At 44.9% G+C, this 18071-nt stretch overlaps 1 protein-coding gene across 3 annotated transcripts in view; it reads left to right on the plus strand.

The window, feature by feature from the left end:
• GALNT1 (polypeptide N-acetylgalactosaminyltransferase 1) overlaps nucleotides 1–18071 on the plus strand; it is an 86723-nt gene that overhangs the window by 58621 nt on the left and 10031 nt on the right. For all 3 annotated transcript variants that reach the window (XM_068147741.1, XM_068147742.1, XM_068147743.1), the window contains 5 exons: nucleotides 791–957; nucleotides 7913–8120; nucleotides 10711–10881; nucleotides 12894–13011; nucleotides 14863–15043. In XM_068147741.1, coding sequence (XP_068003842.1) covers nucleotides 791–957; nucleotides 7913–8120; nucleotides 10711–10881; nucleotides 12894–13011; nucleotides 14863–15043 — 845 coding nt within the window. The remainder of the gene's footprint in view (nucleotides 1–790; nucleotides 958–7912; nucleotides 8121–10710; nucleotides 10882–12893; nucleotides 13012–14862; nucleotides 15044–18071) is intronic.

Below are 18071 nucleotides of genomic sequence, written 5' to 3' on the forward strand. Positions count from 1 at the left end.
TCATTACCAGAACAAGAACTACCAGAACAAGAGGACACAGTCTCAGGTTGCACCAGGGGAAGTTCAGGTTGGATGTTAGGAAGAAGTTCTACACAGAGAGAGTGATTGCCCATTGGAATGGGCTGCCTGGGGAGGTGGTGGAGTCACCATCATTGGAGGTGTTCAGGAGGAGACTTGCTAGGGTGCTTGGTGCCATGGGTTAGTTGTTTAGGTGGGTTGGATTGGTTGATGAGTTGGACGCGATGATCTTGAAGGTCTCTTCCAACCTGGTCTGGTCTATTCTATTCTATTCTATTCTATTCTATTCTATACTTTTTATTGCCTTTACATCCTAGTTTTAAATTTGCCATCTCTTATCTTGTGTCTCTCTTTCCATCCCCCTTCTGCAGTACTAGACTTTCCCTCTTGCCCTTGGAAGGGAACACACGCCTGAATTATGGGCTTGGATGAGTTCCTCTGGACACAGTACTCTGCACAAAACAGAGAGTGGAAATAAATAACCTGTTACCATCTCTGTGTTAGCAGTATGGATATCTCATTTCTAGAACTGGTTATTGAACTGATGTTCTCCTTTCTTAGTGGTAGGATGGGATACATAGATGTATACATAAAAGTTGGGTTGAGCTTTAGGTGAAAACAGAAAGGTGTGCACCATCTGCTCCTCTGGCACACTTTGCATAAAATTGCTGTGTTGTGTATGTTATTATTCATAGTCAGAAATAAACCCCAAACCTGCAGTTCTAACTGATTGCTTGACCTTTTCAAATACATGGTTTGGTTTTGTTTACAGGTGTAAGACAAAAGTGTATGCAGACACCCTTCCCACAACGAGCGTTGTCATTGTTTTTCACAATGAGGCGTGGAGCACCCTCCTCCGGACAGTTCACAGTGTGATAAACAGGTCACCGCGGCACATGCTGGAAGAGATCGTCCTCGTCGATGATGCCAGTGAAAGAGGTAATAATGTTTATGCCCTAGCTTGCTGCTCTCTCTGCTTCAGAGACTGAGACTGAAGGTCTGTGTGTTTAGCTGTCCTTAGCAAAACAGTTGTTGGGGCAGGCGAAGACAGAGTGAGCAGTGCCCATTGTGAGGTACAGGTGGATCATTCCCCACTGAAAACTAGTGTAAATGTATGTCTACTTTTCTGTTGGCAGTGCAGAGCTTGTGTTTGACAGTGGCTTTATCCTATTGCAGATTTTATGCTTTGTGTTTAAAATTTCAACACGAAGTGTAAAGCCTGAGCCTGTTCCTCATAGTTATCAGTCAGGGTTGGAAGGGACCACAAGGATCATCTAGTTCCAACCCCCCTGCCATAGGCAGGGACACCCCACACTAGATCAGGCTGGACAGAGCCTCATCCAGCCTGGGCTTAAACACCTCCAGGGACAGGGCCCCAACCACCTCCCTGGACAACCCATTCCAGGGCTTCACCACTTTCATGGGGAAGAACTTCCTCCTCACCTCCAGCCTGAATCTCCCCACCTCCAGCTTCATTCCATTCCCCCTAGTCCTATCACTGCCTGAGATCCTGAGCAGTCCCTCCCCAGCCTTCCTGTAGGCCCCCTTCAGATCCTGGAAGGCCACAATGAGGTCACCTGGGAGCCTTCTCTCCTGCAGACTGAACAGCCCCAACTCCTTCAGTCTGTCCTCATAGGAGAGAGAGGTGCTCCAGCCCTCTGATTATCCTCGTGGCCCTTCTCTGGACACCTTCCAGCACCTCCAGATCCCTCTTGTAATAGGGGCTCCAGAACTGGAGGCAGTACTCCAGGTGGGGTCTCACCAGGGCTGAGTAGAGGGGGAGGATCACCTCCCTCGACCTCGACATCATAATTTGCTGTCATCTCTAACCACATGGAAGACAAGAAGGTTATCAAGAGTAGCCAACATGGATTTATGAAGGGAAGATCCTGCCTGGCTAACCTGATAGCCTTCTATGAAATTATGACCAAATTGGTACATGAGGGAAGAGCAGTGGATGTCATACATCTTGGCTTCAGTAAGGCTTTTGGTACTGTCCTCAGAGAAAAGCTCAGGAAATATGGCACAGACAGCTGGTCTTGGAGGTGGATTGAAAAATGGCTCCACAACAAATTTCAGAGGGTCATCATCAGTGGCATAGAGTCAACTTGGAGGCCTGTGGCCAGTGGTGTTCCCCAGGGATCAGTACTGGGCCCAGTTTTGTTCAAATTCGCAGAATCAAACAGGTTGGAAAAGACCTCAGAGATCATCCAGTCAACCTGTTGCCTAACACCTCCTGACAACTAAACCATGGCTCCAAGTGCCACATCCAGCCCTTTTTTGAACACCTCCAGGGATGGTGACTCCACCACCGCCCTGGGCAGCACATTCTAGTGGCCAATTACTGTTTCTGCGAAGAACTTTCTCCTCACCTTGAGCCTAAACTTCCCCTGGTGCAGTTTGAGACTGTGTCCTCTTGTTCTGGTGCTGGGTGCCTGGGAGAAGAGACCAAGCCCTTCCTGGCTACAACATCCCTTCAGGTAGTTGTAGAGAGCAATGAGGTCACCCCTGAGCCTCCTCTTCTCCAGGCTAAGCAACCCCAGCTCCTTCAGCCTCTCCCCAGCCTTGTTGCCCTTCTCCAGACACCTTCAGGTATCTCAATGCCTTTCTTAAATTGAGAAGCCCAGAACTGGATTCCACATTTCTTCTGTTCTAATCTTGTGAAACTGCTTATCTCTCCTGGGAGTTGGTCCCAGGGAGCAATCCTCTTTTTAATACCCATATTAGGATATTCTACAGGTATATGCTTCCTTAATGGAGCAGACATCATACATTTGTTTTGGTTAGTTAGCTCTTGTGCACAGACTCCTAGGAAAACAAGGCTTATTACAAGTGTGCTCTACTTCACTTGTCAAAACAGTCCTTGGCACTAATACAAATTGGTGCTAATGATTACTTGTGATGTGACAGCTTTCAGAAGGACCTAAAGAGCAAGCCAATATTAAAATAACATGGACATACTTCATGTATTTTGCCTCTTCAATTACTGTTTTAGAAAAAATCCATGTTACAACAGTAGCCATTGTCCTCATTATGAAGTACAATTATAGTCCAGGTAAAAAAAGCATGTGATTTTCTCTAGAGAACTTTTCTGTTCCTGGGTTTGGGTTAGGTAAGAAAAGCACAAGGGAAGTAATTCCAGGCTGAAAGATTCAGCATTTTGGACTTGCTGCTGAACCTGTTTCAATATTTAGTTTTGAAACCTGTGATCTTCATTTTGGATCACTCAGACACCTTTTATTTGTAGTTGTTGTCAACAGTTACTGAAAGTTCTGGATTTTTGTTTCCTTGTGGTGTATGTGGAGGTGGGGGTGGGGGTGGTGTTTGTTTTGTTTCATTTGTTTGCTTGGTTTTTTCCAAAAACTTGCTCTGGTTCAGGCAAGTGTGCTTCATAGTATCATAGTATCAGTCAGGGTTGGAAGGGACCACAAGGATAATCTAGTTCCAACCCCCCTGCCATGGGCAGGGACACCCCACACTAGATCAGCCTGGCCAGAGCCTCAGCCAGCCTGCTCTTAAACACCTCCAGGGCTGGGGCCTCGACCACCTCCCTGGACAACCCATTCCAGGGTTTCACCACTCTCATGGGGAAGAACTTCCTCCTCACCTCCAGCCTGAATCTCCCCACCTCCAGCTTCATTCCATTCCCCCTAGTCCTATCACTACCTGAGATCCTGAGCAGTCCTTCTCCAGCCTTCTTGTAGGCCCCCTTCAGATCCTGGAAGGCCACAATGAGGTCACCTGGGAGCCTTCTCTTCTGCAGACTGAACAGCCCCAACTCCTTCAGTCTGTCCTCACAGGAGAGGAGCTCCAGCCCTCTGATCATCCTCTTGGTCCTTCTCTGGACACCTTCCAGCACCTCCACATCCCTCTTGTAATAGGGGCTCCAGAACTGGAGGCAGTACTCCAGGTGGGGTCTCAGCAGAGCTGAGCAGAGGGGGAGGATCACCTCCCTCGACCTGCTGGCCACACTTCTCCTGCTGCAGCCCAGGATCTGATTGGCTTTGCGGGCTGCAAGTGCACACTGAGAGCTCCTGGTGAGCTTTTTGTCCAATAGCACCCCTAAGTCTCTCTCCTCAGGGCTGCTTTCCAGCCAGTCCCTGCCCAGCCTGTATTTGTGCCTGGGATTGCCTTGACCCAGATGCAGGACCCTGCACTTCCACAGGAAACAAAATGAAAGGTACATGATGTCTGGAAATTTGAAAGGTTTAGCTACTTAAACATTCTGTGCTACTTAAACATGTGCTACTTAAGCATTCTGTTTATGCTAAACTAAACCAAGAGATTTCTCCAGGAAAAGAAAGTGTTCAGCATGAGTTGGTGTATGCTGGTTTCTAACATCAGAGTGCATTTAATTGGAATGAAGTAAGCATTCTGTCTGCCTGCAGCACACTTTGTACCTGCTAGTGTCATGCTCTTAGAAGAATGAATTTGCATCATGTTATGCACTTATTTACACCAAGAGGGAAAGCTGTGGAGAACCAAAGCATATCTGTAACATTATGTTGTGGTTACTGATCAGAACTGCACATTTAAAGTGCTGATCTTTGTTAACCGTGAGAAGTCAATATTGGTTAGTACTTAAAACTGAATGACCAAGCACAGTAGGCAGGACACATCAGGACAGAATTCACTCACAGAAGTTATACAGGTACAGATCAAAGCACTGTAACCAATATTAAATTCCTGCCAAGAACATCATACAAAAGTATTAACACTCCTGAGAACTGTGTCTGTGCTTATATGTAATAAAACTGTGTTTTGTTACAGCTTAATATCTAACAAGTTTGAAACTTCATTTTTTGTTTATCTTCATATAAATGTGACTCAGTAATAGAACTGGCAAGGTACTTTTCAGCTTGGCACACTCCATTCACTTGAACTGAATATATCTGCTTTTTTACTTTCTTGGTTCTGCTGCTGTCAGAGAATGTGCTCTCTAAGCTGTCCATAGTCAGAGGTAACATTATGCACCCTCTTGATACAGAAATAGACTGAAAGAAATATCCAGCAGAAAGAGTTAAGTGAAACTAAGATTATACCTCTGGAACTAAATGAATCACTATCATTCCCAAGTAGAAGAATTTCATTCAGGGTTGGAAGGGACCACAAGGATCATCTAGTTCCAACCCCCCTGCCATGGGCAGGGACACCCCACACTAGATCAGCCTGGCCAGAGCCTCATCCAGCCTGGCCTTAAACACCTCCAGGGACAGGGCCTCGACCACCTCCCTGGACAACCCATTCCAGGGTTTCACCACTCTCATGGTGAAGAACCTCCTCCTCACATCCAGCCTGAATCTCCCCACCTCCAGCTTCATTCCATTCCCCCTAGTCCTGTCACTACCTGAGATCCTGAGCAGTCCCTCCCCAGCCTTCCTGTAGCCCCCTTCAGATCCTCGAAGGCCACAATGAGGTCACCTGGGAGCCTTCTCTTCTGCAGACTGAACAGCCCCAACTCCTTCAGTCTGTCCTCATAGGAGAGGTGATCCAGCCCTCTGATCATCCTCGTGGCCCTGCTCTGGACACCTTCCAGCACATCCAGATCCCTCTTGTCATAGGGGCTCCAGAACTGGATGCAGTACTCCAGGTGGGGTCTCCCCAGAGCTGAGTAGAGGGGGAGGATCACCTCCCTCGACCTGCTGGCCACACTTCTCCTGATGCAGCCCAGGATCTGATTGGCTTTTCGGCCTGCAAGTGCACACTGAGAGCTCCTGGTGAGCTTTTTGTCCACCAGCACCCCCAAGGCTCTCTTCTCAGGGCTGCTTTCGAGGTTGGTTTGGTTTGGTTTGTTTGGTTGGGGGTTTTTGGTTGTTTGGTTTGCTGTTTTTCTTTTGTTGGGGGAGGGGAGGTGTTTAGTGTTCTCAAACCTCACTCTCTGAAGTGTATGAGGCAATGCTAAGAATTTACTTAAATGTCATCCTGTGTCACTTGAAAACAGCAGCATAAAGTTTCATTTGAGTTTTTGATACAGGATTTGGTACAAATATTCGTAATCCTATTCCCTACATAGTGAAAACTGCACACATCTGTGCTTGTTTCTGAGACGAAAATAAAAATGCACCTGAAAAGGTAAATTAAAATTTTCAGTGCTTTCCAGAGAAAGCATTGGTAGGACTTAAGACTCTTGCATGCAATGTATTGACCATGGTTCCTGTAATGTAACTTTCTGGTTTGTGCTAAGTTCTTGACTGCCCTTGTATTGGAGTGTTTCGCTCTGACCTATGTCACAGCCCATATAAATTCAGCTTTAAATGTTTAGAACTACTCGAAAAGCTTATCATTACTACACCTGAAATGTGCAGAGGAACACGGTGATCTGTGTGACCTGCTCATGAGTTTATTAATATAAAGAGGTGCTTGACTGTTTCATTTTCTTAGTGTATATTGTAAAAACCTTGTGCATTAAAACAATAAACATTACCGTGATTCTGGTTCTGATAAATTAGTGGCCTTGCTAAGACACACTTTAAAGAGATGAGATTATATTTGCTACTGATTCAGTCAGCCAAGTGATTTCTGCATGGAGTTTGGGGACAAATACTTAAGATATATCAACCTCTCCTGTGTTTTTAGCACAGTTCAGCTCTCAAAACTTGTCAAAAGTTATTTATGTGAGTGTTAGTGATAGTCCAACAATACATGGAAAAAAAAAGAGCTAATTAGAACTCATTCATCTGGAGCAATAGTAAGGAATGGTAATCACTCTCAGGTCAGCTCCTGCCTCTTGAGACTTACAAAACAGACACAAAGAGTTCATACCATGCTTTTTCCCCCTGCTTCAGCATCGTGCTTATTCTTGTATGAAGTACTTAATATCTTCACAGAATATTGTGCTAAGTGTTGTCTACAACTTTGCACTGTTACAGTTACAGTGCTGTAGTACATCTCCCGTGTGCTGTGAGTGTTCAATGTGAAATATTGCATAGGTGTGCCGCCTTCACACATCTGAAATCTGCAGGTTGTTGCAGAAGTGTTTCTGTGCCTGTAAATGATGGCATTCTTCCTCAGTTCTTTGTTCTTCTTTGATATCTGCCATCGTACTAGCGTTTTGGGTTTGGTTTATTTTCAGTGTTTTCTTTTGTTTGATTGGTTTGGGGTTTTTTTAATGATGTACACAAATTGGCAATGATAAACTTCTTCATTTGGCAGCTGTTTGTAAAATAGGTAATTTTGAGTCTCCAGACATGTGTAGTTACAGCTGCTTTATTTTGAATAATTCCTTCCTCTGCTAATCTGAGATTTGTTAGTGTTACAGATACTCATTTATGTGTAACTGATTTTGTCATTTTTGGCTTTAGGTTTTGCTGATACAAAAAGTATTAGCCAGAAAAAAATCTCAAGAAAGCATAGAAATCTTGAGAAATTAATTTGATCATGTTTTAAACTGCTTGCAAGAAATTATCTGTAAATTACTTTCCTGTAGGAGGTAATTCATTATGTTCAGCTAGTCAGATCATTTTCTCTATTTTCTTGGTAGAGAGTTGTTGTGACCAAGAGCACTTATGCATGTTTTTGAAAGTAAGTCACAGCTACTCCATAATAAGGATTTACCTATTCCATCTGGTTTCTGTGTGAAGAAGTGAAATACATGCAGATGTGGAAGGGCAAATTGTGAAGTGTAGAATAAGCAGCAAAAGCAGAATAGTTGCAAAACAAGGAAGAAATATAGAAATGAGGAAGTCTCTCTTAATTCAAGTCTCTTCAATTAAAAAAAAAAGGAAAAAAAAGGAAAAAAAAGAAAAAAGGGGAAAAAAGAAAAAAAGGAAAAAAAGAAAAAAAAAAAGAAAAAAGGGATAAAAAAAGAACAGAAAAACAAGGAAGGGAGAAAGAAGAAGATAAAAAGCTGAACTATGTAACTGACAGTTTCCATGGTTTTGATGATTCTTTGCAGACTTCTTGAAAAGACCACTGGAGAGCTATGTGAAAAAATTGAAAGTTCCTGTTCATGTGATTCGAATGGAACAGCGTTCTGGATTGATTAGAGCCAGACTAAAGGGAGCTGCTGCTTCTAAAGGCCAGGTCATCACCTTCTTAGACGCTCATTGTGAATGTACAGTAGGCTGGCTTGAACCACTGCTGGCAAGGATCAAAGCTGACAGGTAATTATCCATCTAATTGGTCCACGTTGGTTTTTCCAGTTACTAGGAAATGTTCCGTGTATGACAATCCCAGGAGCCCAAGTTGGAGATGTTACCAGAAGGCTGCCTAGTCTGGTGCAGCCCTCTGACTACTATCCCTTACTAGTTATGCAGTTAGGGAATGATGATGTTGCAACCAGAACTCCCAGGGCTATCAAAAATGACTTCAGGGCCCTGGGAGACCTGGTTGAGGGGTTAGGTGCACAAATAATTTTTTCATCAATACCCTTAGTTGCAGGAGGGAATACCATAAGGAAGAGGTCAGCAGCTATAGTTAACAAGGGGCTTAGAGGCTGGTGCAGTCAAAAGAATTTTGGATTTTCCAATCTTGAAAAACTTTCTACTGCACCAGATGAGCTGGCAGCAGCTGGAGTACATCTGTCCCAGAGGAGGGGAAGGTCACAGTATACGAGAATGGCCTAGCCCCCAAAGGGAAAAAGATTCTGGGAAGGGAATTGGCAGGTCTCATTGACAGGGCTTTAAACTAGTTTCAAAGGGGGAAGGGGCTGAAACTAGTCCCCTCAGGCAGGAGTCTGGGGGTGATAAGCCAGAGCCAGAAGTGATACCAGCAGCCCAGCTGCAGTGCATGTACACTAACGCACGAAGCATGGGTAACAAACAAGAGGAGCTGGAAGCCTTGCTGCAGCAGGAAAGTTATGATGTAGTTGCCATCACAGAGACATGGTGGGACGACTCACATGACTGGAGTGCTGCAATTGATGGTTTGACATTACAAATAGATATTACAAAACATAGCATTGGGTGATGAAAATGCTGCAAGTAGTAAATAATGTTTTTTTCAACACTGCTGAAACACCTTTAAATTATCACCATTTTTGGAGACTGATGTATGGTTACAGTTTGTGCAAAAGGCTCAACCAGAGTTCTTTAGATTTAATTGCAAGCCCTGAATCTTTTTACAGATCTTTCTGTGAGAGGAAGCCTGCATGAGAATGGTTACTTAGTTGTCCTTAAGATAATTAGAATTAGTTTCTGTGAGTATATGCTTGTCTCGGTCCGGAGACACAGTTCTTTTAAATACTCCCGTGTTGTGAAATGAGAGGCACCAACGAGGCCAAAATACCAACAACTAGACTGTTGATTACATAAATAAAGTGGACATAAGAAGGGGAGAGGGAGAAAATAGAGAGGGAGAGAGAGAAGAGAGAGAGAAGAGGAAAGGAATTATATTACCACACCCCTCATCCCCCCCAAGACAGTTTGAGTCTGTGGAGGAAAGGTGCTGCAGGAGAGAGAAACGGTGCTGAGGCTTTTGCTGGAGAAGAGCTGTGGTCCTCTGGGGAGATGTTGGGTTGGCACAGGAACGGTGCTGAGGCTCTGGATGGAGAAGAGCTGTGGTCCTCTGGGCAGCCTGGGTCTGTAGAGAAAGGGTGCTGAGGCTTCTTTTCTCCGGAGCAGCATTGTCCTTCTCAGTGGCATGGTCCGTCTCCTGTGTTTTCCTGCATCTCCGTTTTCCTTCCAACGTAGCCAGTAGTGGCTCCAGTCTTTTATACAGTTTTTAGTCCTTAGGTATGTGTCCAAGTATTGTCCCTCAGGAATTCCAGGGCCAGGAAAACATCCTTAGGTAAATGTCCAGGTATCGTTCCCCTGGAGATCTTTCTGTACATTTCTGTGTGTGTTTGGGCAAGAGGTCTAGAAGGGGGCTGGAGGGCGGCCCTCCGCCTCCTCTGTCTCCATCCAGACAAACCCACACACTCATTACACATCAGGAAACAGGTGGTGAACCCATTGTCTACCCTTTCCAGGGTACTTGATGAATGGAGATTATCTTGCCCTAAAGGCGTGATGGCTGGGTCCTTGGGTCCATTGTTGAAGTCCAGTGTTATCACGATGCAATCACAAGCTGATTTGAATCCAGGATTGGTCTTTGCACCTTCCTTCCAGTGGCTCTGCCCAGCACATATCAGCAATTGTGTGGGCAAGCAGCAAGTGATTTTATCTTTGTTGAGTCACACCAAGAGGGACAAACTTTTAGTCTCTCACAATGCTTTAACAATGTTAGGATAGTGCACAGGGAAGCTTCTGTCAACTTTGATGAAGTTCTTATGCTTTGATAACAGTGACTGTCATTTCTTCATCCTAAGAGCATACAGGAATACTTTCCAAGTGCTAGTGACTAAGTTTTCATTTCAAAACATGGAAGTTACATTGATGACTTAGCTAGAAACTAAAAACCTTGCTTCCTCTACAATTCCTGTGTAGCACTGCGAAAGCTGGGATCAGTTTTTCATCTGCAGAGGAATGTGTATTCATTGCCTGCAATAATGCCAATGCTAGTCAAAAAAAAAGAGCTAGTTTTGTGAAAATTGTTTCAGAGAAACACATTTTTGTTTAGATGAATTGACTCTAATTAGTAAGCCAGGCTTTGAATAGATTTCATGATACTAATGTATTGACTACTCTTGTTAAGAGATGGCATTAGGAAAATGTAATCCTTCTGTATTAAAAGAGGAAAAAAAAGGCAAGCCCCAAGGAGCAAATCTTTTTTTGACACTTCAGTTAATAGGTCTTGGTTCTTTGCTTGTACCAGGAGAACAGTGGTGTGTCCGATCATTGATGTAATTAGCGATGACACCTTCGAGTATATGGCAGGCTCTGACATGACCTATGGTGGATTCAACTGGAAGCTGAACTTTCGCTGGTACCCTGTTCCTCAGAGGGAGATGGACCGACGGAAAGGAGATCGAACTCTTCCTGTTAGGTAATAAGAAATTATCCCATATGTTACAATGTTTATTTGATGCTGACTTGTGTACTTCCTAGGTGATTCTTGATGAATCGTGTTGTAGCACCATTTCTGTCTGCTTAAAAGAGCAGCCTAGAAGCTCTTCGGTTGTTGGCAGCTTTTGATATCAGTGAAGGAAGTAATCACTGTCACTTTAGAAATCTTCCTTAAACTTTGTCAGTTACCAGTGAATTACTAGCTTTTACCTAGGCTTTATCCTGAGACACAAATTTTTACTTGAGCTCTCTTTTTTATCTTTTTAATGGAATCTTAGTTTTTATTCTAATAATACTTTGAGAAGATGCATTGATTTTTGGCATATGTATGTGGCGTGTGCATATGTGTGTGAAATCAATGTCTTCAAATGGCATGGATGGGAGGTGAGTGCATGCTTGCATGTCCTGTAGATCTTGTGACAAAGGTAATGAGAACGAGATAAGGTATGTGGTGATGTGTGTTTGTAACGATTGCACACTTGTATTTTCCAGTCTCACTGCTCTGGAAAGTGAGCAGTGGCCTTTACAGGGATATGGTCTTTACCATGTTTTGTTTAGTTTTCATTTAAGAAATTCAGGGTTCTTCTCAGAAAGACTCAAAGTATTCCCGACATGCGCTTCCACCACTGCCTTCCACCCCCAACCCCCCGTTTCCTTTCTAGAGGAGGGGGGATAAAAACCAACCAAACAAAAAAACCCCATACATTTTTGTTAGATTGTGACCTGGATTATGCTTTGTGATGAGCATATTCAGTATTCCTAAGGTTGGAAGGGACCTCAAAGATCATCGAGTCCAACCTGTCACCGCAGACCTCACCACTAGAGTAAGGAAGACACTACTGCCCACTGCAGGCTTGAACTCACGCCCTTCCCATTAAGGGTCTTAAGTGCTACCAACTGAGCCATCTTTGTAATCAAATGTCCCAGCACTGTCCCTTTCTTAAAGGCACAGCCTCAAACAGTCACACTTCTCAACATAAATGTGTAACTGTTGGTGAACTGGACTCAGTAACCGACCCAGATGAAATCTGTGTATGTATTATACCAGTTAACTCTTACTCTGGCAAAGAGAAAGCAGCAAGCAGGAAAAGTCCCTGAAAAGGGGATTGCAATGGGTTGGGGCAAACCCCCTCCCCACCACAGGGCAGAAACAACGACTCAGACAAAGGGATTGCAAAAGTGATGGAAAGTTTAAATAGGAAAACAATTTAAAAACAAACAACAATGAAAGTTTTACAGAGAACCACAAGCACCGTGACAGAGAGAGAGATCCCAGAACATGCCCAAGAATATCCCATCCCCACCTGGGGGTACACCCAAACCCCCCCAGGGCTCTTTCCTCCAAAAAAAAAAAAGCCCAAATTATTTTCAGGAAAATTTCCTTTGTGCTGAAAGTGAGAAGAGTTTGTATACTTGAACTACAAAGTTATATCATCAACCAAATGTGTAATTTACCTACTGTGCATATCTTGACCGAAAAAAATGGGAGTTTGAGAGACGATGTTGAGTTTAGAAGAGATTAGCACGGCTGTTAGGGGGGGTTCATACCAATGAAGGAGTTTGAAAAGAAAAGCTGGATGTAACCCTTGCTGCACAATTTTCTTGTATAAAGCAATAATAGTGAAAGCAAGCAGGCCATTTGATGTCTACTTCATGACCACCTCTGAGAAACTGGTTTCTTCTTCATGCGTTACCAGCGCTGGAGGCCGAAGCCTTTCCTGAGAATCGCAGCAGCTGTCTAGGGGCTGTTGCTCTGTCCAGATCACATTCTGAAGTCAGAAAATAAGGAACTGTCACTAACTGGTTCCATCTCTGGAAAATTATGAGTAACAAATAAATCAATAGTAAATCAGTTTGGTTGGAAGTGTACTGGGAAGGAATGTGTTAGAAACTTGTGAGATAAAAAGCCACGTTGTGAGTGTGAAATGTATTTCTCTTTTCATGGTAAATGACACTTACTCTCTGTGTTTCTGTTTCCCCCTGTCCTTCCAGGACACCTACAATGGCAGGAGGTCTTTTTTCAATAGACAGAGATTACTTTCAGGAAATTGGAACATATGATGCTGGAATGGATATTTGGGGTGGAGAAAACTTGGAAATTTCTTTCAGGGTAGGTAAAAACCTACTCTTTGCAATGTTTTTTACTCAGGTCTTAAAAATAAGGACCTGGGACCTGCTGCCTGCATGATTATCATAGTATCATAGTATCATTCAGGGTTGGAAGGGACCACAAGGATCATCTAGTTCCAACCCCCCTGCCATGGGCAGGGACACCCCACACTACATCAGCCTGGCCAGAGCCTCATCCAGCCTGGGCTTAAACACCCCCAGGGACGGGGCCTCGACCACCTCCCTGGACAACCCATTCCAGGGTTTCACCACTCTCATGGGGAAGAACCTCCTCCTCACATCTAGCCTGAATCTCCCCACCTCCAGCTTCATTCCATTCCCCCTAGTCCTATCACTGCCTGAGATCCTGAGAAGTCCTTCCCCAGCCTTCCTGTAGCCCCCTTCAGATCCTGGAAGGCCACAATGAGGTCACCTGGGAGCCTTCTCTTCTGCAGACTGAACAGCCCCAACTCCTTCAGTCTGTCCTCACAGGAGAGGTGCTCCAGCCCTCTGATCATCCTTGTGGCCCTTCTCTGGACACGTTCCAGCACCTCCACATCCCTCTTGTAATAGGGGCTCCAGAACTGGATTATCCTCTCCTGTTGCAGATTGCACTTTGCTTTCTGCTCAAGGTCCTCAAATGGAGATACACACAGAAGTGCATGGTGGATAGTGGACAGACCTTTGTCACTAAAAGAATTGGGGAGCATAAGTGATGTCATCCATGCATGGTTTGATGTGTCAGTGAAATGTGCACACTCTGTTACCTTCTTGCTTGTTTCTAACTTCACGATTCTCAGAATCAGTTTAGTTGGAAGAGACCTTTAAGATGAAGTCCAGCCCTTAGACCCAGTACTGCCAGTTCACCACCTAGAATAATAAAATGCACTGGGGTAGAAGAGACCTCCAAAGGTCATCTAGTCTAACCACCCTGCAGTAAGCAGGGACATGCCCAACTAGAGCAGGTTGCTCAGAGCCCCATCAAGCCCGACACTGAATGTCTCCAGAGGTGAGGCTTTCACCACCTCTCTGGGTAACCTGCTCCACCACCCTCAGTCTTCCTACTGTTCATCAAAATCTGCAATTCTCCTGTTTAAAACCACTGCCCCTTGTCCTAGTGTTACATGCCTTTGGAAATAGTCCCTCCCCAGCTTTCTTGTAGCTCCCCTTAAGGTACTGGAAGGCCTTTCTAGAGCCTTCTCCCCTCCAGGCGGAACAACCCCAACTCTCTCAGCCCATCCTCACAGAAGAGGTGCTTCAGCCCTTTGATTATTTTTGTGCCCCCTCCCCAATCTGGACCCTCTCCGTCAGGTCCCTGTTCATGTGTTGAAGGCCCCAGAGTACTCCAGGTGAGTTCTCACCAGAGCAGAGTGGCAGCATTACCTCTCTGTCTGCTAGCCACTGTACTTTTGATGCAGCCCAGGATGCATTTGGCCTTCTGGGCTACAAATGCACATTGTCAGCTCGTGTCTGTCAATACCCCCAAGCCCTTTTCTGCAGGGTTGCTTTCTGTCACATCATCATGTGCATGTGCTTACTTGCATGTGGACCAAACCAGTGTTTTCTGAATATTGTTTCCACCAGATAGCAATATTTGCTTTTGTTTTACTTACCAGGTCAGAGTATATAGTTGGATAGTTGTGACATAGTTCAGCTTTCTGAATCTGCCATTTTCAGAGGTCCTTTTCTCTTTAGCAAGAAAGAGGCTTACATTTCTCTTCCATGCAGTATGTTTGTGCTAGACCTCAACTAATGTTGTTTCTCCAACTTGAACAGAAGCAAATGATGAATATTTGTGAACTTTCTTTGTAATGACTGGAAGCTGTGCAGTAATTCATTCTGTCACTTTCAGATCTGGCAGTGTGGTGGTACTTTGGAAATTGTGACTTGTTCACATGTTGGGCATGTGTTCAGAAAAGCAACACCATACACTTTTCCAGGAGGCACAGGACAGATCATCAACAAGAATAACAGGAGGCTTGCAGAAGTCTGGATGGATGAATTTAAAAACTTCTTTTACATAATCTCCCCAGGTGAGCAGGTCTTTGGTTATGAGAAATACATGTTAAGAATTAAAATGTGATTACTGCTGGGAGAGAACATGGGCATTTAATGTAAAATGTTACTGTCATGGAATTACTAATATATAGTCCCTGGGTGCAGGACTCTGTCTGTGCCCTCTTGCCATCAGCAGCCTCAGCTGTCTGAGTCTGTTCTCACAGGGGAGGTGCTCAAACCCTCTAAGCATCCCATGACTCTCTTTGACTTTATTCCAACATGTCTGTGTCTGCACACTGGCCACAACAAGCCCATGCAGTGCTACAGGCTGGAGGCAGAGTGGCTGAGAGCAGCCAGGCAGAGAGGGACCTGGGGGTGCTGGTCGATGGCAGGCTGAACATGAGCCTGCAGTGTGCCCAGGCAGCCAAGAGGGCCAATGGCATCCTGGCCTGCATTAGGAACAGTGTGGCCAGCAGGAGCAGGGAGGTCATTCTGCCCCTGTACACTGCACTGGTTAGGCCACAGCTCGAGTACTGTGTCCAGTTCTGGGCCCCTCAGTTTAGGAAGGAGGTTGACTTGCTGGAATGAGTCCAGAGAAGGGCAACAAAGTTGGTGAGGGGTTTGGAACACAGCCCTGTGAGGAGAGGCTGAGGGAGCTGGGGTTGCATAGCCTGGAGAAGAGGAGACTCAGGGGTGACCTTATCACTCTCTACAACTACCTGAAGGGAGGTTGTAGACAGCCAGAGGTTGGTCTCTTCTCCCAGGCAGCCAGCACCAGAACAAGAGGACACAGTCACAGGCTGCACCAGGGGAGGTTCAGGCTGGAGGTTAGGAGAAAGTTCTACACAGAGAGAGTGATTGCCCATTGGAATGGACTGCCTGGGGAGGTGGTGGAGTCGCCATCCCTGGAGGTGTTCAGGAGGAGACTTGACAGGGTGCTTGGTGCCATGGGTTAGTTGTTTAGGTGGTGTTGGATGATAGGTTGGACGTGATGATCTTGAAGGTCTCTTCCAACCTGATCTGGTCTATTCTATTCTATTCTATTCTATTCTATTCTATTCTATTCTATTCTATTCTATTCTATTCTATTCTATTCTATTCTATTCTATTCTATTCTATTCTATTCTATTCTATTCTATTCTATTCTATTCCATTCCATTCCATTCCATTCCATTCCATTCCATTCCATTCCATTCCATTCCAAAATTCATTCACAATAATCAAAATTTCACTCAAAACCAGGCTGTCCTTTACTTCGATTCCCTCACCAATGTAGTTCTCCGATACCTTTGTAAAAAAGTGTTTAGTTAGTTGGGTTTTTTTGTTTGTTTGTTGGGTTGGGTTGGATTGTTTGTTGGGTTTTGTTAGTTTATTGCTGGGGTTTATTTTTGTTTGGGGCTTGGTTTGTAGGGGTTGGTTTGTTTGCTTTAAAGTCTAAAAGATTAGTTAGCAGTTTTGTCTTTCTGGAATATTGAAAATACCAATCTTCTTACTGGCCTTTAAAAACAAAACGTTATCTGAAGCTATGCTTTTGTCTTATTTGAGTGTAGGTGCCCCATCTGCTGGCTGGTTAATTTCATAACACAGTATGCCACCTTAGAGGTGTCTCTAATTCACTTTCTAAAGGTCAACAATTTTAAAACTAATTCAGCCTTTTGAGTGGATGGATTTCTGCAAAATGCATGCAGGTAGAAGCCTCTAGTGTGGTGGCAGCTTGAGTCATGCTTGTGGCCTGTGAAGGGAATTTCAATTGCTAGGACATGGGTTTGTTCTTTTCTTGGTTTGTCATTTCGGTAGAGTTTTGCTCTTGTGTAGTGTGGAAGATACAAAACGAATGTGATGCCTGAAATGTGGTAATTATCCTACCCTGAGTTAATATCATAGTATCATAGTGTCATTCAGGGTTGGAAGGGACCACAAGGACCATCTAGTTCCAACCACCCTGCCGTGGGCAGGGACACCCCACACTAGATCAGGCTGCCCAGAGCCTCATCCAGCCTGGCCTTAAACACCTCCAGGGACAGGGCCCCAACCACCTCCCTGGACAACCCATTCCAGGGCTTCACCACTCTCATGGGGAAGAACCTCCTCCTCACATCCAGCCTGAATCTCCCCACCTCCAGCTTCATTCCATTCCCCCTAGTCCTATCACTACCTGAGATCCTGAGCAGTCCCTCCCCAGCCTTCCTGTAGGCCCCCTTCAGATCCTGGAAGGCCACAATGAGGTCACCTGGGAGCCTTCTCTTCTGCAGACTGAACAGCCCCAACTCCTTCAGTCTGTCCTCACAGGAGAGGTGCTCCAGCCCTCTGATCATCCTCCTGGCCCTGCTCTGGACACGTTCCAGCACCTCCACATCCCTCTTGCAATAGGGGCTCCAAAACTGGACACAGTACTCCAGGTGACAGTAGTGTTCAGTTCTGGTGAGGCAAAAACATCTACTGATCATGTACACCTTCCTCAACTTGTCTGCAGATGGGACTTGGGCAAATTGATTTTCAGAAGGAATTAGAACAACCATAAAGGAGTGGAAATAGACAGGAAAAATGAGTCCTGACATAAATGAGGAGCAAAAGAGAAAGAGCAGAATGCCACGGAAAATGGTAACAGTCCTAATGATGAGCACAGCTCCTGCAAATGCTGCAATTACATTGAATAATCACTGAATTAATAAAGGACTGGTGTCCTGTATGAGGGCTGCATTCTGACTGTGAAGTCAGATGATGAAGGTTCCAGCAGGTGATACCTGGCTTAGAGAGTTAAATTTAAATGAAATTCCCCTTGCTGCACAGCCTGCGTGGACATGCATCCCACTTGCACTGGGGAGGGAACGGCGTCAGTGACTGTGACAGTTTCAGCCTTGCTCTGAGAACTTAGCAAGCAATGACATTAAATATTTCTTCTTTTCCACAAACCACATCTAAGAAACTGTCACCTTTAGCAAGGATGTAGTGAACATGAGCCTGCAGTGTGCCCAGGCAGCCAGGAGGGCCAATGGCATCCTGGCCTGCATCAGGAACAGTGTGGCCAGCAGGAGCAGGGAGGTCATTCTGCCCCTGTACACT

This window comes from Melanerpes formicivorus, unplaced genomic scaffold (genome assembly GCF_026170545.1).
Source record: "Melanerpes formicivorus ecotype bairdi unplaced genomic scaffold, bMelFor1.0.p_v2 SCAF_15, whole genome shotgun sequence".
Taxonomy (NCBI): Eukaryota; Metazoa; Chordata; class Aves; order Piciformes; family Picidae; genus Melanerpes; species Melanerpes formicivorus.